Source organism: Thamnophis elegans, chromosome 8 (assembly GCF_009769535.1).
Source record: "Thamnophis elegans isolate rThaEle1 chromosome 8, rThaEle1.pri, whole genome shotgun sequence".
Taxonomy (NCBI): Eukaryota; Metazoa; Chordata; class Lepidosauria; order Squamata; family Colubridae; genus Thamnophis; species Thamnophis elegans.
In genome coordinates, this window is record NC_045548.1 from 79,912,048 (window position 1) to 79,934,245 (window position 22,198).

The 22,198-nt window shown below is 53.9% G+C and overlaps 1 protein-coding gene across 3 annotated transcripts in view; it reads left to right on the forward strand.

The window, feature by feature from the left end:
- GPT (glutamic--pyruvic transaminase) overlaps window positions 1–17,862 on the forward strand; it is a 34,227-nt gene extending 16,365 nt beyond the window's left edge. For all 3 annotated transcript variants that reach the window (XM_032223426.1, XM_032223425.1, XM_032223427.1), the window contains exons 2-12: window positions 2,243–2,411; window positions 5,025–5,114; window positions 5,358–5,466; window positions 6,111–6,244; window positions 7,282–7,525; window positions 12,601–12,680; window positions 13,270–13,406; window positions 13,683–13,857; window positions 15,824–15,979; window positions 16,615–16,727; window positions 17,134–17,862. In XM_032223426.1, the coding sequence (XP_032079317.1) occupies window positions 2,243–2,411; window positions 5,025–5,114; window positions 5,358–5,466; window positions 6,111–6,244; window positions 7,282–7,525; window positions 12,601–12,680; window positions 13,270–13,406; window positions 13,683–13,857; window positions 15,824–15,979; window positions 16,615–16,727; window positions 17,134–17,236 (1,510 nt within the window). In that variant the 3' untranslated portion in view covers window positions 17,237–17,862. The remainder of the gene's footprint in view (window positions 1–2,242; window positions 2,412–5,024; window positions 5,115–5,357; window positions 5,467–6,110; window positions 6,245–7,281; window positions 7,526–12,600; window positions 12,681–13,269; window positions 13,407–13,682; window positions 13,858–15,823; window positions 15,980–16,614; window positions 16,728–17,133) is intronic.
- The last annotated feature ends 4,336 nt before the right edge of the window (window positions 17,863–22,198 follow it).

The following is a 22,198-nucleotide window of genomic DNA, read 5'->3' on the forward strand; positions in this document are numbered from 1 at the left end:
AGAAAATTTAAAATACAAACAAAGAGGTTAAAAAAACACACAACATATACTCAGTTCTTAGTGGGGCTGGAACTCAGAGAAGAGCAACTAAGACGATTAAAGGCCTGGAGACAAAAGCATACGAAATTGCAGGAACCTGGTATGCCTACTTTGGAGAAAGGAAATATTCCAGGATAGAAATATTCCAATATTTGAGGGGCTGCCCCAAACTCTTCCCCAAAGCCCCCGAAGGCAGGACAAGGAGCAATGGATGGAAACTGACCAAGGAGGGAAGCAAACTGGAATTGAGGAGAAACTTCTTAATAATGAGGACAATTCACCAGTGGAACAGCTTGCCACTGGAAGTTGTGGGTGCCCCGTCACGGGGTTTTTTAGTATGGGGTCTCCTGATTGAGCAGGGGGTTGGTCTAGAGCAGTGTTTCTCAACCTTGTCAACTTGAAGATGTCCGGACTTCAACTCCCAGAATTCCCCAGCCAGGATTCGCTGGCTGGGGAATTCTGGGAGTTGAAGTCCGGACATCTTCAAGTTGACAAGGTTGAGAAACACTGTCCTAACCACTGCTGGGGAATTCTGGGAGTTGAAGTCCGGACATCTTCAAGTTGACAAGGTTGAGAAACACTGTCCTAACCACTGCTGGGGAATTCTGGGAGTTGAAGTCCGGACATCTTCAAGTTGCCAAGGTTGAGAAACACTGCTCTAGAAGACCTCCAAGGTCCCTTCCAGCTCTCTTCTGGCTGATTGATCCCGTGCTGTGTTTGATGCAAGGGAGGTGGGTGTCCACCAGAACGGGGAGGTGGGGCCTCTAGATGCAGCCTTGCACCCCCCAGTCTCTCTGGAGATTCTCCATCGTCCAGGTGGTCCCGAAGGGGCTTTTTCCCAAGGGAAACTGGATTTTCTTTCGAAGTGGTTTCGTTTCTCATCCAGGAAACTTCTTCAGTTCACGGAGAACTGAACGACGAACTGAGGAAGCTTCTTGGGGGAGAAGCGAAGGTTTTTCAGAGAAGCAAGGAAGCCCACTTGCCTTTTGGGAAAAGCCCCCCTGGGACCTCCATCCCTCACAGGAGGGGCTGCGGGTGGAATCTGCCCCCCCCCACAGAAGCCCAGCAAGGCCAGGGGGGATTCTGGGAGGGGGGGGTTGGAGTTCAGCTCCTCTGCAGGGCATCTGCTCGTGGTCCCAAGACATTGCGACCGTCATAAACGTGAGTCAGTTGCCAACTGGCTGGATTTTGATCGCGTGCAACGGTCGTAACTGTGAAAACTGCTCATAAGTCACTTTTTTCAGTGCTGCTGTAACTTTGAATAGTCACTAAACTGTTGCAAATTGAGGAATCTCTGTACAATCCAATCCAATCCAACCAATGCAGAACAAAAAATATATAAATACAAATAAAACGCACCCTTGGGGGAAAGATGGGTTCAGCCATTGCAAGCAACTGGCAGTGCCCAGATGCCGCTTGTTCTTAAGGTGGGGGGAGATTTAGAGTACCAGGAAGCCAGTTTTGGGGGTGCGGGTGGCTGAGCCTTGGCATCCCTCCTCTGCCCCTTCCCCCCGGGTGCAAGTGAGGGCGAGGCAGCCAGCCAGCCTTTCCCTCCCTCCCTCTCTGCCACCTGGGCATCCTTCCCGCAGTTGGCAGGCAGAGCCTCGGTGGTACAGCCCGTTCTGGCTTTGTTCCCGTTGTCGTTGTTGGTCTGGCCGGTGTGGGGGACAAATCTTTTCAGGCGCCTGCACAAAGCCCTGCTTTCTTCCGGCCAGGCTCTTCCCTCCGCCCCCCACCTCCACCCCGGTTAAAAGGAGCAGCGCCCTCCCCTCTCTTCCCATGTGGGAGCAGCTGCTCGGCTTGCCTGGGAGACCGGTGGGTCCCTCCTTTTGCTGGGGGGGGGGCGTGGTGGGGCAGGGAAGAGGGCCAAGAGGGAGGGGAACCTTGAGCCCAAGGCTGGGAAAGGACAGGGCTGCCTCTGCCCCTCCCCTTGGCTGAGTTGGAGCCCCCCCCTCCCACCAAATCCCCAGCCACTTGGGAAGGGAGAGACTTTAGCCACCTGTGGACTGGATCCCGCCTTCCCCTCCCCCAGCCGGGATCCCAAGCAGCGGATCTCCGTGCAGCTGCAGCAGCTGTTGGGGCTCATGCGGGGGCTCCACTTGGCCAGGGCCGCCCTGAGCAGCAGGCTCCCCGGGGTCCGGGTGAGGGGCCCCCTCTGCCTGGCTCCTCCCTTGCTCAGCCCCGAACCTCCGTTGCCTTTCAGGGCGCTGCGGCGGCAGGCGGAGCAGCCGGGCATGGCGGACGGCCGGACGATGCCCAAGGACCGAGTCCTGACCCTGGAGTCCATGAACCCCCATGTCCGGATGGTGGAGTACGCCGTGCGGGGACCCATCGTTGCCCGGGCCAACCAGCTGAAGAAGGAGCTGATGCAGGTAAGCCGGGCAACTGACTAGATCACCTGCCTGTTCGTGAGTAGTCTGGAGATTGGAAAGTGGGGTCTTTTCCTCATTCATTGGCTTCGGTTTAGTTTTACTTTTCTTTAGTGTTCAATTTAGTTTAATTTTAATTTAGTTTAGCCTAGTTATTAAATTTACATGCATCCCAAGTGTTTCTGGGCAGCTTCTTTCAACCCTGGCAGTTTTTTCCCCTGACTGTCCTGGAATGCAGGGAGTCCTCCACTTACAGCAGTTCATTCAGTGACCATTGGAAGTTACAATATATCACTGGAAAAAGTGACTCGCGGTCGTTTCCCCCACTGACAACCGTCTCTGCATCCTTATGGCCACATGGTCAAATTTAGGGACTCTTGGCAACTGACTCACATTTATGACGGCCGCAGTGTCCCGGGGTCACGTGAGCCCCTTTCGCGACCCTCTGACGGTCAACGGGGAAGCCCGATTCACTTAACTACCCAACAATTGCCCTGATTCACTTAACAACGGTGGCAAGAAAGGTTGTAAAATGGAACAAAAAAACCACTGAACACCTGTCTTGCTTAGCATCAATGTTTGGAGGGTCAGTTGTGGTCGTAAAGTGAGCACCAGCTGCAAAGCAGGATCTGCTCGATGCACACCGACAAAGCTAAAGGAGAAGGACCCCCAAGGCCCAGGAGGGGCCTCAGCGTCTCAAAGGAAGCCAGGATCGTGACCTGGGCCAAGGGACGGGGAGGTTGTGCCATGCAAGGCATGAAGACGCTCTCAGGTTATGGGACGCCAGCAGAGAAGAGGCCCTCTGGGAGGAAGGAAGGAAGGGCAGTCTTCCTCTGGGGCTTCAAACGGAACAGAGCTGGAAGGGACCTTGGATGGAAACTAACCAACGAGAGAAGCAACCTTAGAACCGAAGAGAAATTTCCGGATGGGGAAGACAATCAACCAGGGGAACAACTTGCCTCCAGATGTTGTGGGCGATGCACCACTGGATGGTTTTAAAAAGACTTGGCTGGAATGGTGTAAGGTCTCCTGCTTGAGCAGGGGGTTGGACTAGAGGACCTCCAAGGGCCCTTCCAGCTCTACTCTGATTGATATTGGTAATCAAGGAGAGAAGCAACTTAGAACGGAGGAGGAATTTCCTGACAGTGAGGACAATTAACCAGTGGAACAGCTTGGAACACACCAGAAGTTGTGAATGCCCCAACATTGGAATTCTTTAAGAAGATGTTGGATAGCCATTTGTCTGAAACGGTTTAGGGTTTCTTGCCTAGGCAGGGGGTTGGACTAGAGGACCTCCAAGGGCCCTTCCAGCTCTATTCTGATTGATATTGGTAATCAAGGAGAGAAGCAGCCTAGAACTGAGGAGGAATTTCCTGACAGTTAGAACAATTAACCAGTGGAACAGCTTGGAACACACCAGAAGTTGTGAATGCCCCAACGCCAGAGGGTTTTAAGAAGAGATTGGGCAGCCATTTGTCTGAAGTGGTGTAGGGTTTCCTGCCAGAGCAGGGGGTTGGACTAGAAGACCTCCAAGGGCCCTTCCAACTCTGCGATTCTACTCTAGTCCAGCCCTCTGCTCAAGCAGGAGACCCTACACAACTTCAGACAAACGGTCCACAAGTCTTAAAGTTGCCAAGGTTGGAGACCACTGCCTTAGATCACGGGGGGCCCAACCTTGGCCCCTTTAAGACTCTTGGACTTCAACTCCCAGAATTCCCCAGCCAGCAAAACTGGAATCCCCTCTTGTAGGTAGACCCCGAGTTAAGACCACAATTGAGCCCACGCTTTCTGTCGCTAAGCGAGACGGTTGTTAAGTGAGTTCCAGGCCATTTTACCACCTTTCTTGCCACAGAATCACGGCGGTCGTTAGGTGAGTAACACAGTCGCTACGTGAAGCCGGCTTTTCCCAATGACCTTTGCTTGTCAGACGGTGACAAGAATGGATCCTGTGATGCCGGGACACGAGAACCGTCATAAATATGAGTCAGTGGCCAAATGTCTGGATTCTGACCCCGCGACCGCAGGGATGCTGCCACGGTCATAAGTGTGAAAAATGGTCATACGTTGTGGTCATGCAGTGATTACAATGCAGTATTACAGGTTAATACTTTTCTTTTTTCTTCTCTTCTTCTTCTTCTTCTTCTTCTTCTTCTCTTCTTCTTCTTCTTTCTTTTTCTTTTCTTTCTTTTCTTTTTTTCCTTCTTCTTCTTCTTCTTCTTCTTTTTTCTTTTCTTTCTTTTCTTTTCTTTCTTTCTTTGTAAGCCGCCTGGAGTCCTCCGGGATTGGGCGGCCTAGAAATTTAACAAATAAATAATAAATAAATAAATAAACTCTGCCCACAGCCAGCAGTTCAATCCTGACTGGCTCCAGGTTGACTCGTCCTTCTGAGGTGGGTAAAATGGGGAGGCAGATTGTTGGGGGCTGGTATTTTTGTAAGCGCTTAGAGGGGGCTGGAGAGCGGTCAGTGCTATAAGTCACTTTTTTTCAAATGCCGTTGTAACTAAATAAACTAAATAAACTGTTGTAAATTGAGGACCGCCTGCAGAGGAAAAGGACAATAGAAGAATGAATCTGAGTCTGAATCTCAACTCCCCCGTCTTGATCTCTCCCTTGCAGGGGGTGGAGAAACCCTTCACCGAAGTGATTGCAGCCAACATTGGGGATGCCCAAGCTATGGGGCAGAAGCCCATCACTTTCCTGCGCCAGGTATGCCCAGGCAGGGAGGGGGGAGGAGGAGTGGGGAGCCTCCCCTGCTAAGGCCCAGCCCCATTTCTCAGCGCCCCCACGCTCACCCAGACCAACTGGGTACCTGGGAGAACAGAACCAAAAACAGAGGGACTCTGAGCATGGGCAGAAAGCCTACAAGCAGCTCGAGTGGGAGATCTGGGGGGTGGGTGGGAAGTGGGTGGGGGGCTGCAGCATCACCCTAATTCCTCCCCCCCCCAACAGGTCAGCGCCCTCTGCATGTATCCTGACCTCCTGAATTCCCCCGATATCCCTGAAGATGCGAAGCAGAAAGCTCAGAGACTCCTGGCCGCCTGCGGAGGGCAGAGCATTGGTGAGTGTCTGGACATCCCTCCCGGTGGGGTGGGGTAACCCTAACCCTGACCTGGAGCAAAGATGGGGAGGGGGCTTCCCCTGGCCCCTCTATACGGAGGGCCAATCCTGCAAAGGGGAGGGGGGCAGTCAAAGCAACTGGTTGTGGGGGACCCTCTTGGGGAGCTCCGGATTAAGCATCTCCTGCATTCCTGCGGGGGGGGGGAGGCGCTTGGATTGACCCCCCAAGCCTTGGGATGCCCCCTTTGCAAGGTGCCTGAAGAGGGGCGAGGAGGGGGTGTGGGACCCCCGTATGCATCGCGTGGGATCCCGCCGATTGCTCCAGGGTGACAGCATGGCATTTGAGTGTGTCCCCCCCCCCCCGTTTTATAAAATCTATAGGCCCTCAAAATTCCCTTGAGATAAATGGGGGGGGGGCTATAAATTGCATAAATAAAATAAAATAATACATTCCTGCCCCCCTTTTGCACACACCCCCACATAAAGTTGCCCATCAAATATGGGCTAACCCTGATGCAAACGCCCCTTCCTCTCATTAAACCCCTTTGCCCCCCCCCCCAAGACCAGAGCCAAGTCCTCCTCCTCCTCCTCGCCCCCCACCCATTTTCTCTTCCTTCCTTCTCCCCACCCCCCGCCCCCCTTCAGGGGCCTACAGTGCCAGTCCTGGGATTGAACTCATCCGTCAGGATGTGGCGGCCTTCATCCAGTGCCGAGATGGGGGAATACCCTCTGACCCACAGAACATCTACCTCTCCACGGGGGCCAGCAGCGCCGTTGTGGTAAGGAAGCCAGGCCCTGGGGAGCCACTGGGGAAAGCGGGGGGGGGGGGGGCGGCTGAATTCAGAGGGCGCCAAAGGATGGAAGGGAAGAAAGATTTCTGGGAGGGGAGGGGGGCACTCAGTTCGGTGATCCAGCTGGGTAACCTCATCAGTGCTGGGACTGGCAGGCGTAATAGAATTACAATCCAGAATTGCAACCCCTCCTCCTCCTCCTCCTCTTGAGTCACGGGGCCTCCCGCTAGCCCCCCTCCAATGCCCTCCCCTGGCAGAACCCCTTTGCAGCTCGCCTCGCCGGGGGCAGCGCCAGGCATGGCACCAACTACACAAAGCTCCCTTTTGTCCTTATTCCTGGCACCCTCCGTCTCCTGGCAGAAGTGGGGCAGCCAAGGGAGGGAGACGGCCTTGCCCAGGACCCCCGAGCAGGTGGGGGACTGAGAGCTGCTCAGCCGGGAGGGGTTGCCATGACTGTCTGCCCGCCTTGAATGGCACCAGAATGCCTCCCCTTCCTTTTCCATTTTATGACGGTTGTAGGGGCAGCCTTCTGGCAATTAAAAACAGTGGGGAAGCCAGTGGGAATTCTCAGCCATCCCGGTCCTGGTTCTCCCAAAGGGCCTTTTTTTTTTATCTCAAAAGGCAACTGGACTTTCTGGGTTTTCTTTGAAGGTGTTTCGCTTCTCATCCAAGAAGCTTCTTCTGCTCTGGAGTCTCTTCTTGAAACCCTCCAGTGATGGAGCACCTACAACTTCTGGTGGCAGGCTGTTCCACTGGTTAATTGTCCTCCCTGTTAGGAAGTTTCTCCTTAGTTCTATGTTGCTTCTCTCCTTGATGAGTTTCCACCCGTCGTTTCTTGTCCTGCCCTCGGGGGCTTTGGAGAACAGGCTGACCCCCCATCTTCTTTGGGGCAGCCCCTCAAATACTGGAGCACTGCTACTACGTCCCCCTTAGTTCCTTTCTTTGTTGGACTACATAAACCCCAATGCCGCAACCTTTCTGAGCCGCTCCTGGTGGGGCTAACCCCCTCTGGCTTCCTTCCTCAGGCGGTCCTGAAGCTGCTGGTCTCAGGGGAGGGGTCTTCCCGGACAGGCGTGATGATTCCCATCCCCCAATACCCGCTCTACTCAGCCACCCTGGCGGAACTCAACGCGCAGCAGATCAACTACTACCTGGACGAGGACCATTGCTGGGCTCTGAGCATTGAGGAGCTGCGGAGGGCGCTGGGCCAGGCGCGGAGGCGTTGCCGGCCGCGGGTTCTCTGCGTCATCAACCCGGGCAACCCTACAGGTATGGTGGCCCCAGTGCCAGGCAGCTCCGGAGGGGCCTCTTAAGACAGCGCAGACGGTGCCAAGCCCCTCGTGAGGTCCCCCTTTCTGGGAAAGGAGCAGGTGGGCTTCGGCCAAAGGTTCTTCCGAAGAAGAAAGCTCTCCTGGGAGGGCCTCCTCCAGGGACTCGGGGGCAGCCTTGGCCAGGCCTTGTTGGAGGGACCTGGGAGGCCCTTTCCCATAAGTGTGGCCCCCGTGGGCACCGTTTCTCCCCGGAAGGGGCACCTGTCTGTGGTCCAAGAGTCCTCGGCCTCTGAGGAGCCCCTGACCTGTAGGGTTCCTGTCTCCCGCAGAAGTCATCATTGCTAGGAAGAGCTTAGGCTGGGATTAGACCAGGGGTGTCGAACTCAAGGCCTGAAGGCCGACGCAGTTCGTGGGATGCTTAGATCTGGCCCTGGAGGCACCAAAGGACCGGCCCACGCGGCCTCTGCCAGCAACAATGGGGCTTGCGCACCTGCCCCTCTGCCCAAGCGCCGTTTTCCAGGGCAGAAGAAACTGAAAAGAAAGCGAAAGGGGAAATGTTTCCCTTTTGGCTTTTGAGCATGCAAGAAGGGGCAGGGAAGGAGGAAGGGAATGACGAAGAAAGACAAAGGAAAAGAAGGAAAGAGGGGAAGAGAGCAAGGAAGGAAAAAGAAGGAACGAGGGAAAGAGAGCAAAGAAGGAAAGAGGGAAAGAGCAAGGAAGGAAAAAGAAGGAAAGAGGGAAAGAGAGCAAAGAAGGAAAGAGGGAAAGAGCAAGGAAGGAAAAAGAAGGAAAGAGGGAAAGAGAGCAAAGAAGGAAAGAGGGAAAGAGAAAGGAAGGAAAAAGAAGGAAAGAGGGAAAGAGAGCAAGGAAGGAAAAAGAAGGAACGAGGGAAAGAGAGCAAGGAAGGAAAAAGAAGGAAAGAGGGAAAGAGAGCAAGGAAGGAAAAAGAAGGAACGAGGGAAAGAGCAAGGAAGGAAAAAGAAGGAAAGAGGGAAAGAGAGCAAGGAAGGAAAAAGAAGGAACGAGGGAAAGAGAGCAAAGAAGGAAAGAGGGAAAGAGCAAGGAAGGAAAAAGAAGGAAAGAGGGAAAGAGAGCAAAGAAGGAAAGAGGGAAAGAGAGCAAAGAAGGAAAGAGGGAAAGAGAGCAAAGAAGGAAAGAGGGAAAGAGAAAGGAAGGAAAAAGAAGGAAAGAGGGAAAGAGAGCAAGGAAGGAAAAAGAAGGAACGAGGGAAAGAGAGCAAGGAAGGAAAAAGAAGGAAAGAGGGAAAGAGAGCAAGGAAGGAAAAAGAAGGAACGAGGGAAAGAGCAAGGAAGGAAAAAGAAGGAACGAGGGAAAGAGAGCAAAGAAGGAAAGAGGGAAAGAGCAAGGAAGGAAAAAGAAGGAAAGAGGGAAAGAGAGCAAAGAAGGAAAGAGGGAAAGAGCAAGGAAGGAAAAAGAAGGAAAGAGGGAAAGAGAGCAAAGAAGGAAAGAGGGAAAGAGCAAGGAAGGAAAAGAAGGAAAGAGGGAAAGAGAGCAAAGAAGGAAAGAGGGAAAGAGAAAGGAAGGAAAAAGAAGGAAAGAGGGAAAGAGAGCAAGGAAGGAAAAAGAAGGAACGAGGGAAAGAGAGCAAGGAAGGAAAAAGAAGGAAAGAGGGAAAGAGAGCAAGGAAGGAAAAAGAAGGAACGAGGGAAAGAGCAAGGAAGGAAAAAGAAGGAAAGAGGGAAAGAGCAAGGAAGGAAAAAGAAGGAAAGAGGGAAAGAGAGCAAAGAAGGAAAGAGGGAAAGAGCAAGGAAGGAAAAAGAAGGAAAGAGGGAAAGAGAGCAAAGAAGGAAAGAGGGAAAGAGAAAGGAAGGAAAAAGAAGGAAAGAGGGAAAGAGAGCAAGGAAGGAAAGAGGGAAAGAGAAAGGAAGGAAAAAGAAGGAAAGAGGGAAAGAGAGCAAAGAAGGAAAGAGGGAAAGAGAAAGGAAGGAAAAAGAAGGAACGAGGGAAAGAGCAAGGAAGGAAAAAGAAGGAAAGAGGGAAAGAGCAAGGAAGGAAAAAGAAGGAAAGAGGGAAAGAGAGCAAAGAAGGAAAGAGGGAAAGAGCAAGGAAGGAAAAAGAAGGAAAGAGGGAAAGAGAGCAAAGAAGGAAAGAGGGAAAGAGAAAGGAAGGAAAAAGAAGGAAAGAGGGAAAGAGAGCAAAGAAGGAAAGAGGGAAAGAGAAAGGAAGGAAAAAGAAGGAAAGAGGGAAAGAGAGCAAAGAAGGAAAGAGGGAAAGAGAAAGGAAGGAAAAAGAAGGAAAGAGGGAAAGAGAGCAAGGAAGGAAAAAGAAGGAACGAGGGAAAGAGCAAGGAAGGAAAAAGAAGGAAAGAGGGAAAGAGCAAGGAAGGAAAAAGAAGGAAAGAGGGAAAGAGAGCAAAGAAGGAAAGAGGGAAAGAGCAAGGAAGGAAAAAGAAGGAAAGAGGGAAAGAGAGCAAAGAAGGAAAGAGGGAAAGAGCAAGGAAGGAAAAAGAAGGAAAGAGGGAAAGAGAGCAAAGAAGGAAAGAGGGAAAGAGAAAGGAAGGAAAAAGAAGGAAAGAGGGAAAGAGAGCAAGGAAGGAAAAAGAAGGAACGAGGGAAAGAGAGCAAGGAAGGAAAAAGAAGGAAAGAGGGAAAGAGAGCAAGGAAGGAAAAAGAAGGAACGAGGGAAAGAGGAAGGAAGGAAAAAGAAGGAAAGAGGGAAAGAGCAAGGAAGGAAAAAGAAGGAAAGAGGGAAAGAGAGCAAAGAAGGAAAGAGGGAAAGAGCAAGGAAGGAAAAAGAAGGAAAGAGGGAAAGAGAGCAAAGAAGGAAAGAGGGAAAGAGCAAGGAAGGAAAAAGAAGGAAAGAGGGAAAGAGAGCAAAGAAGGAAAGAGGGAAAGAGAAAGGAAGGAAAAAGAAGGAAAGAGGGAAAGAGAGCAAGGAAGGAAAAAGAAGGAACGAGGGAAAGAGAGCAAGGAAGGAAAAAGAAGGAAAGAGGGAAAGAGAGCAAGGAAGGAAAAAGAAGGAACGAGGGGAAGGAAGAAGAAAGGAGAATGAAGAGGGAAGGAAGGAAGGAAGGAGAGGAGAGGAGAGGAGAGGAGAGGGAGGGTCTGAGGGAAGCCCTGCCTTAGCCAGCACAGGTGCCCCCAACATGAGTGACGTCGAGCTGCCTACACCCCCCTGGCCATGCCCCCCCCCGCCCTCCCCCGGGTCAAACGCAACCCTGATGCACCCCTCAATGACACCCCTGAATTAGGCTCCCTCCCAGGAAGGGTGGGGGGCTGCCTGGAAGGCTTGAGTCCCCCTTTCCTTCTCCTCCCAGGAGGTCCAGGGAGACCCCGGGAGCTTCCAGGGGGTGGGAGGGGGAGCCCCCAAGGGCGGCCAAACAGGGGCTCCTGCTCAGAGAAAGCCCAGAAGGTCCCAGGTGCTGAAAAAAAGTGACAGGATGGTTTTTTCACACTTACGACCCGTGCAGGATCCCTGTGGTCAGAATGCAGAGGCTTGGCAACTGGCGTGTACTTATGACGGTTCTCCCGGGGATCCCGCGATCTCTTTTTGCAGCCTTCTGAGGAGCCGAATCAGTGGAGGGACCCGGTTGCTAAGTTAAACCCCTGCAGCGATTCACTTAATAACCTTGGCAAGGAAGGTCATAAACGGGGGCAAAGGTTGCTTAACAGCTGCCTTGCTTGGAAAAAACAGAAATATTGGGCCCCCAAGGTGGTCGTAAGCTGAGGACTTCCTGGAACCAAGCTTAGCATGGTGCAAGATCTGGGCCCCTCCTGGATATTTGTTTCTTTTTATTAGTTGCGATTTGTCAGAAACGAAAAGAGGAACAGTATAAAATGCAACGAGAGGGACGAGGGGCTTATGGAGCCTCCCCGCCCCTCCAGGGACCCCTGAAGGAGGAAGTGGGGTCCACGGAAGTCAGTTTGTGACTGAAAGTGTGGACATTTGTGGCTGGGACAACTGGCTCAGGGGGAGCCTTCTAGTACAAAAATCGTATTTTTTTTGTACAGTCGTTTGGAATGATTTACATTGAGTGACATCCGAGCCCTAAAGAGCACCATCCTGGCCCAGTTCTTCCTCCCCGCTTCCTTCACAAGCGCCCTCCCCACCCCTGTCAGCAACACCCTTGTTGGTTGTCCTGGAAGGGAAGGGAAGGGGGGGGGCAGTTGGCAGCCCCTCTGCTCCTCTGCCCTCGGGTGAGACGGAGAAGGACCAGGAGGGGAGTCCAAATCCAGCACGGAGGACTTGTGTAAACAACCCCTGCGCCAAGTGGACTCCGGGGTCCTTCAAGGGAACCTTATCAAAGGCTGGTTGGGAAGTCAGGCATTAAAAAAACAGAACCCTCCAAGGTCACCCAGGAGCTGCTGCCACCCCTGGGAAGCTCTGGAGGAGGCAGGGCGCCCGCTGGTGGAAGAGGCCTTCGGGGGGTCCCTGGCAGCTTCTCGGGGTTTGGAGGTTTAGGTGACGTCATCAGTGGGGATCCTGAAGGTCTTCCCGCTGGCTCTGATGGCGTTCCTTAGATGGGTGATGAAATGCCTGTAACAAAACCCCCAAGCTCAGAGAGCATCAAAGACGGCAGAATTCTTCTCCCGCCTCCTCTTTACAAACCCAACTAGCACTGATGATGTTCCCTAGTCGGGTCATGAAACGTCTGTAAGGAAGCCACCAAGCTCAGAGAGCACCAAGAACCCCACAGTCTTCCTCCTCCTCCTCCCCTCTCCTCCTCCTTCTCCTCCCCCTTCCTCCTCCTCCTCCTCCTCCTCCTCCTCCCTGCAAACTCCATTCCCCTCTAGCACTGATGATGTTACTAGATGGGTAATTAAACTTCTACAAGAAAACCACCAAGCTCAGAAAACTCCAAGGACCCCACAGTCCTCCTCCTTTGCAAACTCCACCCCCCCTTCTAGCATTGATGATGTTACCTAGTCTGGTCACGAAACGTCTACAAGAAAATCACCCCATTCTCCTTTTTGGGGGACAGGCCTTCCTTCCGCGGACTCAGCGCTGGGCTGAGGCTGATTTCTGGGGGGGGGGGGGTCCTTTCCCTTCTCCCTTCCTGAGGTCCGGAGTCCTTCGTGCAGAGGCCCTGCTTCAGCCAGTCCCTCCCCGCAGGTCAAGTCCAAAGCCGCAAATGCATCGAGGAGGTCATCCACTTCGCTTGGGAAGAAGGCCTCTTCCTCATGGCCGACGAGGTAAAACGTCTCTCCTGCCCCCCAAAACTGAGCCATCCCCCCCCAAAAACCCTTCCCTGTGCAGGGTGGGGCCTTTGGGCCAGGAGGAGGAGGAGGAGAAGCAGGTGCAGAGTCTCCATGAGGCTTCTGCCCCCCCCCATTCCCACTCAGACTCCCAGCAGATCCAGTCAGCCCAGTCAGGGATCAGGAGATTCCAGCTGAAAACATCTGGAAAAAGTCTGGGACTGAAGTGGGTTCTCCAGATGAGATTTCCCTGCTGCCTCCGAACCACACCTGCGTTTTTCCAGTGGTGGGATTCAATTCCCCCCCCCCGGCTGGTTCTGTGGGTGTGGCTTGGTGGGTGTGGCTTGGTGGGCGTGGCTTGGTGGTGTGTGGCTTGGGGTGGGTGGCTTGGTGGGCGTGGCTTGGGCGTGGCTTGGTGGGCGTGGCAGGGGAAGGCTACTGCAAAACCCCCATTCCCTCCCCACTGGTGGGGACCAGCCACAGGTGGCATTTGCTGGTTCTCCAGAACTGCTCAGAACTTCCACTAGCGGTTCTCCAGAACCTGCTGGATTTCACCCCTGGGTTTCCCCCCCCCCCCCACCCCCAGGTGTACCAGGACAACGTCTACGCGGAGGGCTCCCAGTTCCACTCCTTCAAGAAGGTCCTTTTCGAAATGGGTCCCAAGTACTCGGAAGCGGTGGAGCTGGCCTCCTTCCACTCCATCTCCAAGGGCTTCATGGGCGAGTGAGTAGCAGGGGCTGGTTGGCTTCTGGAGGTGCGTGGAGCTTCTCCGCCCTCCAGGCCACGGTTGAACCCAAAGGGGTTTTTTCCAAAAGGCAACTGGACTGTCTTGGTTTCCCCCCCCCCCTTTGTGAATACATTTGGCTTCTCCTCAAGAGGAGGCTGGGCTTCCATCTGTCAGAAACGGAGTGGGGTCTCCTGCTTGGTTGAGGGGAGGGAGGGGTTGGACTAGATGATCTCCAAGGTCCCTTCCAACTCTGTTAATCTGTACCTGGCCAGGTGTGGTTTCCGTGGAGGTTACATGGAAGTCATTAACATGGACCCTGAAGTCCAGCAGCAGCTGACCAAACTGGTCTCCGTCCGCTTATGCCCACCTGTGACTGGCCAGATTCTCCTGGACGCCGTGGTCAACCGGCCCCAGCCAGGAGACCCCTCCTACCAGCGCTTCAGCCAGGTGAGTTCAGAAGGGGCGGGGGGGGGGGCAAATGGGGTGGGTGGGGGAACAGTGGGGGCCCCCCATCTCTTAATGATGCCAAGGAATTGGTTGCATTAAGATGGTAAAAAAATCCAGAACATCTGCTGGATGCCACGAAGGTAGTCCTCAACTTACAATGATTCGTTTAACGGCTGTTCAATAGCTCTGAAAAAAAGTGGCTCAAGTCCTTGCATGTATGACCGTCGCAGCACCCACAGAATCACCATGACAAACTGACAGGTGTTTATAGAAGTTGCGGGTCACGTGATGGCCGTTCCCCCCACCCCAAGCTGACTCTGGACAAGCAACGCCATTCGCGATTGGCTTAACCCCCCCCCCAAAAAAAAATCATAAAATTGTGTGCTTGTTTAACGACCGCCTCGCTTAGCCATGGAAATTTTGATTCCAGTTGTGGTCATAAGTTGAGGACTGCCTGTATTTTGTGTTTGATATTGGACTTCCTGAGTCCAGATCTCTGAACTACTACAATACCCATCATGCCCATCTAGCACCGTCTGAGGATTGTGGGCGTTGTTATCCCACAGATCTAGAGGACATGAGAGTGGAGATAGTGGCATATACAGAGAGTCCTTGACTTATGACCACAATTGAGCTGAAAATTTATGTCTCTAAGTGAGACATTTGATCTGTTTTTTGCCTCTATGACCTTTCTGGCCACTGTTGTTAAGTGAATCACTGCAGCGGTCAAGTTAGTGACACGGTTGTTAAGTGAATCTGGCTTCCCTATTGACTTTGCTTGTCAGGCAGTTGCAAAAGGGGATCACGTGACCCCAGGACACTGCGACCGTCATAAGTACAAGTCAGTTGCTAAGCTGCTGAGTTTCGATCACGTGACCATGGAGAAGCTGCAACGGTCGTAAGTGTGCAAAATGGTCATAGGTCACTGTTTTCAGTGAGGTTGTAATTTCGAATGGTCACTAAGTGAACCGTCGTAAGTTGAGGATCATATGCTGTATAATGCAGAGCGTGAGATTTGAATTTTTCTTTGAACCAGGGCCTATTTTCACCTGGAGGGGCCAAGGCCGAGGGAAGCCCCCGTGGAAAAGCTTCCGTTTTGGCCTTGAGTCCCCTCCCGGCATCCCCAGCCGCGGGAAAGGGCAAAAAAGTCAAGATGGCCACTGCGACTGTGAAGCTTGGCCCCTTTCTTGCTGAGGATGCAACAGATTCTCCTTCTGCACTGCGTGTCATCCTCCCCCACCCCCACCCAAAAAAAGGCTTGGATCCCTGCCGTTGAGTCATTTAAGGCCAAAGGGAGAAATCAGAACATTTTGCCCAGAAACGGCCCAGCAGGACGGGGGGGGGGCCATCCAGGAGGTCTTGGCGCCTCCCCTCTGGCCGTTAATTTTGCAGACTTAATTTGGGTTCTTTTTTGCCAAATGTCTCGTCCAGAGCTGATGGTGTGAAGGGCGGCCTGAGAAATTAGCTAAATGCAGGCATGAAAAAGGATGAGGGGAATATGGGAGGAGGAAGAGGGGGCTGGGGGGCTTCAGAGCCTCCAGGCCTGCCTGGGTTTTCTTGGAGATGTTTCATTACCCAGCTAGGTAACATCATCAGTTCTAGAAGGGAGAGGAGGAGGAGGAGAGAGGAGGAGGAGGAGGACGAAGATGGTAACTTTGGGGTCCTTGGTGCTCTCTGAGCTTGGTTATTTTCTTGCAGACGTTTCATCACCCAGCTAGGTTACATCATCAGTGCTGGCTGGGCAATTCTAGGAGATGAAGGCCACAACTCCTAAAACTGCAAGACTGGACACCCCTAGTTGAGCCGATTAGGCTTCCCGTAGTGGGGGTCCCAGAACACGCGAAGCTAAGCGGGGGCTTCTCAGCCTCTGAATCCCATCTGTGTGTGTGTGGGGGGGATGGCTGTGGGCATTAAAGACCCGCCTGGCGGTTGATCTAAGAGCGATTCTGCGCCCTCACCTGTCCAGGAAAAGGCGGCTGTGCTGGGCGCTCTGGCCAGGAAGGCCCGGCTGACCGAGGAGATCTTCAACCGGGCGCCCGGGATCCATTGCAACCCGGTGCAGGGGGCCATGTACGCCTTTCCCCGGATCGAGCTGCCCCTCCGGGCCGTGCAGGAGGCTCAGGTAAGGTGGGCACCTGTGGCTCTGGCGTTCGCAGAGGGGGGGCAGCCTGCAGGAGCCGGGGGGTTGTGTGGGGTCCCCAGCGAGGAGGGGCTCCCTTGCACGGATGGGGAAGGACCTGGAAGAATGAGGGAGGGAGGGAAGGAGGGAGGGAGGGGAGGACAGGCGGGGCCCATCTTCTCCTCAGGGGGAGAAGGAAGGGGGACAAGGGCCGGCCAGGGGAAGGTCAGAAAAGTCAAGATGGCTGCTGCCTGAGTGGTAGAAGGGGAGGGGCCTTCAAGGCTGTGGGGCTTTCCCACCCTCTTGACTTGGGGGCCCAGTGCTTAGAGAGCAGCATTGCAGCCTGGCTGCCCACTGTCAGCAGTTCGATCCTGACTGGCTCAGCCTTCCCTCCTTCCGAGGCGGGAGGGTCAAATGCGGAGCCAGGTGATGGGGGGAAAGTATGCAAATGATGCAGACTCAGGTTGCCTTAAGCAGCCTTTTGACTCCCCTGCGGAGGCTTTGGGTCTCCCCCACGAGCCCCCCGGGCCCCTTCCCCCCCCTTCCAATGCTTGGGCCGTCAAAAGAGACCGGAGAAGCAAAGGGGCTGAGAGCAAAGCCAGGCTGACCCCCCTCCCCCCCCCCACGTCCTCCTGCAGGCCCAGGGCCAGGCGCCCGACATGTTCTTCTGTCTCCGGCTGCTGGAGGAGACGGGCATCTGCGTGGTGCCCGGTAGCGGCTTCGGCCAGAGAGAAGGCACCTTCCACTTCAGGTAAGCCCCCCCCCCCGCCCTCCCCTGCCCTAACTTCACAGGGTCACCACATGACTGGTTATAAGTGGAGGACTACTTGTAACCTTCCTTCCTTCCCTCCTCCCTTCTTTTTCCTTCCTTCCCTCTTTCCTTCCTCCCTCCCTCTCTCCCTCTGTTCTTTTCCCTCCCTTCTTCCTTTCCTTCCTCCCTTCCTTCTTTTTTCTTCCTTCCCTTCCCCTTCCTTCCTTCTTTCCTTCCTCCCTCCCTCTCTCCCCCTTGTTCTTTTTTCCTCCCTCCCTTCCTTCCTCCCTCCCTCCTTTCCTTCCTTCCTCATTCCCTTCCTTTTCCTTCCTTTGTTCTTCCCTCCTTTTTTTCTTCTTCCTTCCTTCCTTTCTCACACACTCTCTTCTCGCTCTCTCCATCCCAGAATGACCATCTTGCCTCCGGAGGAGAAGCTGGAGATCCTCCTGCAGAAGCTGAGCCAGTTCCACGCGAAGTTCACCCGGGAATATTCCCAGGGCCAGCTGTAGCGTCTCCGGGAAGGCTGGCCGGAGAGATGCCGGGGCAGTGGGTGGGCCGAGGGGGTGGGGGTGGGGTCACCCTCTGGGCTTCGTCCCACCTTCGGGGTTCATAAGTGCCCCCAGCCCCACCCTTCCCCCACCCCCAATGATGAAAGCAAAGACTGGGGAAGGCTCCGTGCCCAGCCGGGTATCTGAGAAAATCACCAGCTGTGCCTGACCTCGAACGGGGCCTTCAAGGACCTACAGATGGACCTTCTCCAAGCCCGGGCAGCTGTGGGCACCAGCTGCCTTGAGAGATCTGGGGCCATCAAGCCAAGTTGCTGCTTCGCCCTCAGAGGCTCAACCATTCCTGCCTTATCCTTTGGCCTCCGTGCTCTGGGTTCCCCAGGGGTCCCCTCTGCCCCTTTCATGGACCCGGCTGGGGGCCCAGCTGGCTCAGGGAAGGTTGCAATCCGGGGGGGTGGACACCTTGCAAAGAGACCCTCGGGAGAATCTGCCCAGCTAACCCGGAAGCCTCCTGAGACAAAGGTTGGGCCTTGGGGGAAGAGGGGGCCAGGGTCCCCTCCCTCACATGGCTGGGAATGTGAAAGGGGGGCTGCAGAGGATCAATAAAACCGATCTGATCAATAGCTGAATCCCGTCTGTGCAGCTTAATCACTGGAACCGCTTGTCACCAGAAGTTGTGAGCGCTCCGAGGCTGAAGGTTTTTAAGAAGAGGTTGGATAAACGTTTCTCTGAAGTGGTGTAGGGTTTCCTGCCTGAGCAGGGAGGTGGACTAGAAGACCTCTGAGGTCCCTTCCTGTTATTCTGGTGCAGTCTTTCTCAACCTTGGCCACTTGAAGATGTCCGGACTTCAACTCCCAGAATTCCCCAGCCAGCGAATGCTGGCTGGGGAATTCTGGGAGTTGAAGTCCGGACATCTTCAAGTGGCCAAGGTTGAGAAACATTGTTCTGGTGTGTTATCCATTCAGTCTCTGGGACAGGCAGTTTCTCCATGTCTTCTTCTCTTGCACTGAGTTTGAGTTCCTTCTCCGCTCCGGCCTGTGTCGGCTTCCCTGGTACTTGGCCACCGTCTTCATTGGAGGCCCGGTTTCCTTTTCCCCCTCACTCCCCAGAGCACAATTGCTTTCTCCAGGGAACTCCTCCGTTTGGCGTGGCCAAATAAATGCCCTGGTAACGCCACGCCAGCAATACGGCATCCAGTTTTAGTCGCTATGATGTAAAAAAGACGTTGAGGCTCTAGAAAGGGTGTGCAGAAGAGCAACCAGGATGATGAGGGGACTGGAGACTCAAACATACAATGAGCAGCTGGAGGGAGTGAGCATGGAAGGGGAGAGAAGGACCAGGGGAGACAGGAGCCTTCCAATACTTGAGGGGCTGCCCCAGAGAGGAGGAAGGGGTCAAGATATTCTCCAAAGCCCCCGAAGGCCAGAGAAGGAAGAATGGATGGAAACTGACCAAGGAGAGATTCAACCTGGAAATAAAGAGGAATGTATTAACAGGGAGGACAATTGACCATCGCAATGACTTGCCTTCAGAAGTTGTGGGCGCTCCAAATTTTTAAGAAGAGATTTCATTTGTCTGAAATGGCAGAGGGTCTCCTGCTTGAGCAGGAGATGGCTGGACTAGAAGACCTCCAAGGTCCCTTCCCACTCTTGTTATTCGAAAGTGAGAGAGAGAGAGACTTGTGGTTTCCCAATGCCATGTCTGGTGTTACGCGATCTGGTGCTTGCTTGTTAGTCACGCTTACTGTCCAAGGAATAGGCAGCAGCCTTCTCCAGCCCCCACCCACGAACAGGGATCTCTCATGGACACACGGGGGGGTGATGAACGAGAGGGGTGGCCAGGCTGGGTCTGAGGGTCTGGGGGCTCCTCCGGTTCACCATCAGGAGTCCTCTTGGCCACTCTTGTAGAATCCCAGGGCTGGAAGGGACCTCGGAGATCTTCTAGTCCAACCCTCTGCTCAAGGCAGGAGCCTCCTACCAGCCCAGTCAAATGGTGGTCCGGTCTGGTTTTGAAGGCCTCCAGTGATGCCTCCAAAATCTTCCCCTTGGGTGTTATCTTAAAGGGAGGAAGGAAGCAGCTGCTCTGGGCCTCTTTGGAAAGGACATTGGCTGCAGGGCCCCCGCCTGAAACAGCTCCTGCCTTCCCCTCCCTCCCTCCCTCCCCCACCTCCATTTGCCAGCAATATTTGCAGGTGGTCCTCGGCTTACGAGCCCTATTGAGCCAAACATTTTGTTGCTAACCGAGGCACTTGTTAGCTGAATTCCGCCCTATTTTATGGCTTTTCTTGCCACCGTCGTTAGATGAATCATTGCAGTTGTTGAGCCAGTAACACGGTTGTTAAGTGAATCTGGCTTCCCCATGCACTCTGGGATCAGGTGACCCCCCCGGGACACTGCGGCCGTCATAAATCCGAGTCAGTTGCCAAGCGCCTGAATTTTGATCCCATGGCCATGGGGATGCTGCAATGGTCGTTAGTGTGAGCAGCGGTCATAAGTCCCTTTTACAGTGCTGCTGTTACTTCGAACGGTTACTAAAGAAATAATGGCCCTTCGACTTACATCCCGGAGCTTTCCTGCCCTCTCTAAGCGGTTTACAGAGTCAGCAAATTGCCCCAAATAATCTGGGTCCTCATTTGACCCACCTGGGAAGGACGGAAGGCTGATGGTTGTAAGTTGAGGACTTGCCTGTATGGAGGTGTCTGCAGGTCGTGGGACTCCAGAGACGCTCCCAAGGTCTTCTCCAAACACCCACCAAGGCTTAGAGGCGGGACCCTCCCTGCTGTTTTACATTTGAGGTAGGGGGAAGGGAGACTCCCTGGGGAGTGGGACCCAAGGACCCCCCCAGCCATGGGGCTGGCTTTCCTTCAGCAGAGGCCCTGTCCCTCTGGAGGCCCAGAACCTCCTGCAGGAGTCTCTTTGTGCTCACATGCGACCAGGAGAGAAGGCGACCAAGGGGGGGGGGCGTTTTGAAGACCCTTCTCCTGTCTGGCTCCATTCCAGGGAATTTGGAAAAGCAGGAAGCTGGCTGTAGTTTTCCCAAGTCCTCCTCTGAATGGAAAGGGGGACCAAGGACGACATCACAGCAGCCCCCCAATGTTTGCCAGAAGGAAGAGGGGCCCCACCTGTTCTCTGAAGCACCAGAGGGCAGGAGGAGAAGCAACAGATGGAAACTAATCAAGGAGAGGAGCAACCTGGAATTTAGGAGAAATTTCCTGGCAATTAGAACAATTGACCAGTGGAACAGCTTGCCACCCGAAGTTGGGGCTTTTATGGAGGGATTAAAGAACCATTTGACCAGAATGCTCTAGGCTGAGGTCTCCTGTTTGGGCAGGGGGTCGGACTAGAAGACCTCCAAGATCCCTTCCAACTCTGTCGTAACGTATTCTGTAAAAAGTTCAGAAGGAAAGGAGTGGGGTTTGGTTTGGTTTGGTTTTATTGGGATTTATATGCCGCCCTTTTCCCTGAGGGGACTCAGGGCGGCTTACAACCACAGGGGAGGGGAAGTGCAAGGTCAAAACAAACACTTTGTGAACAAAAGAAAAATAATAAAACACAACTTTCATTCAGCAATCAAACACTCGGGCGGGTAATTGGAAGCCTATCCCCAGGCCTGCTGGGAGAGCCAGATCTTGAGGGCTGCGCGGAAGGTCTGGATCGTGGTGAGGGTGCGGATCTCCATGGGGAGCTCGTTCCATAGGGTCGGGGCAGCAACAGAAAAGGCTCTCCTCCGTGTGGTCGCCAGTCGACATTGACTGGCAGATGGAATTCGGAGGAGGCCCAGTCTGTGCGATCTGATTGGTCGATTTAGGGAGGTAATCGGCAGAAGGCGGTCTCTCAAGTACCCAGATCCACTACCATGGAGTGCTTTAAAGATGGTCATCATTATCCTGAAGCGCACCCGGAGACCAACAGGCAGCCAGTGCAGCTCGCGGAGGACAGGTGTAACGTGGGCGAACCGAGGTGCGCCCACTATCACTCGCGCGGCTGCATTTTGGACTAGCTGTAGTCGCCGGATGCACTTCAGGGGCAACCCCATGTAGAGCCCATTGCAGTATTCCAGTCTAGAGATCACAAGGGCTCGAGTGACTGTTGTGAGGGCCCCCCGATCTAGGTAGGGCCGCAACTGGCGGACCAGGCGAACCTGGGCAAATGCCCCCCTGGTCACAGCTGACAGCTGATGGTCAAAAGTCAGCTGTGGATCCAGGAGGACTCCTAAGTTGCGGACCCTATCTGAGGGGTATAAAATTTGACCCCCCAGCCTAAGCGTTGGTGTATTAGCCAAATTATTGGGGGGGAAACACAACAGCCACTCGGTCTTATCCGGGTTGAGCACCAGTTTGTTAGCACTCATCCAGTTCTTAACGGCCTCCAGACCCCGGTTCATCACGTCCACCGCTTCATTGAGTTGGCACGGGGCGGACAGATACAATTGCGTATCGTCCGCATATTGATGGTATTTTATCCCGTGCCTCCGAATGATCTCGCCCAGCGGTTTCATGTATATGTTAAATAGTAGGGGGGATAGGACCGAACCCTGAGGTACTCCACATGTTAGGGGCCTCAGGGACGATCTCTGCCCTCCCACTAACACCGACTGCGACCTGTCCGAGAGGTAGGAGGAGAACCACCGCAAAACAGTGCCTCCCACTCCCACCTCCCGCAGTCGTCGCAGAAGGATACCATGGTCGATGGTATCGAAAGCCGCTGAGAGGTCAAGGAGAACCAGGATGGACGCATAGCCTCCATCTCTGGCCCTCCAGAGATCATCGGTCAATGCGACCAAAGCGGTTTCTGTGCTGTAACCAGGTCTGAAGCCGGACTGGAAGGGGTCAAGATAACTAGCTTCCTCCAAGGCCCGTCGAAGCTGAAAGGCCACCACCTTCTCAACAACCTTCCCAATAAAGGGAAGGTTGGAGACAGGACGAAAGTTGTTTAAGATGGCTGGATCTAACGATGGTTTCTTTAG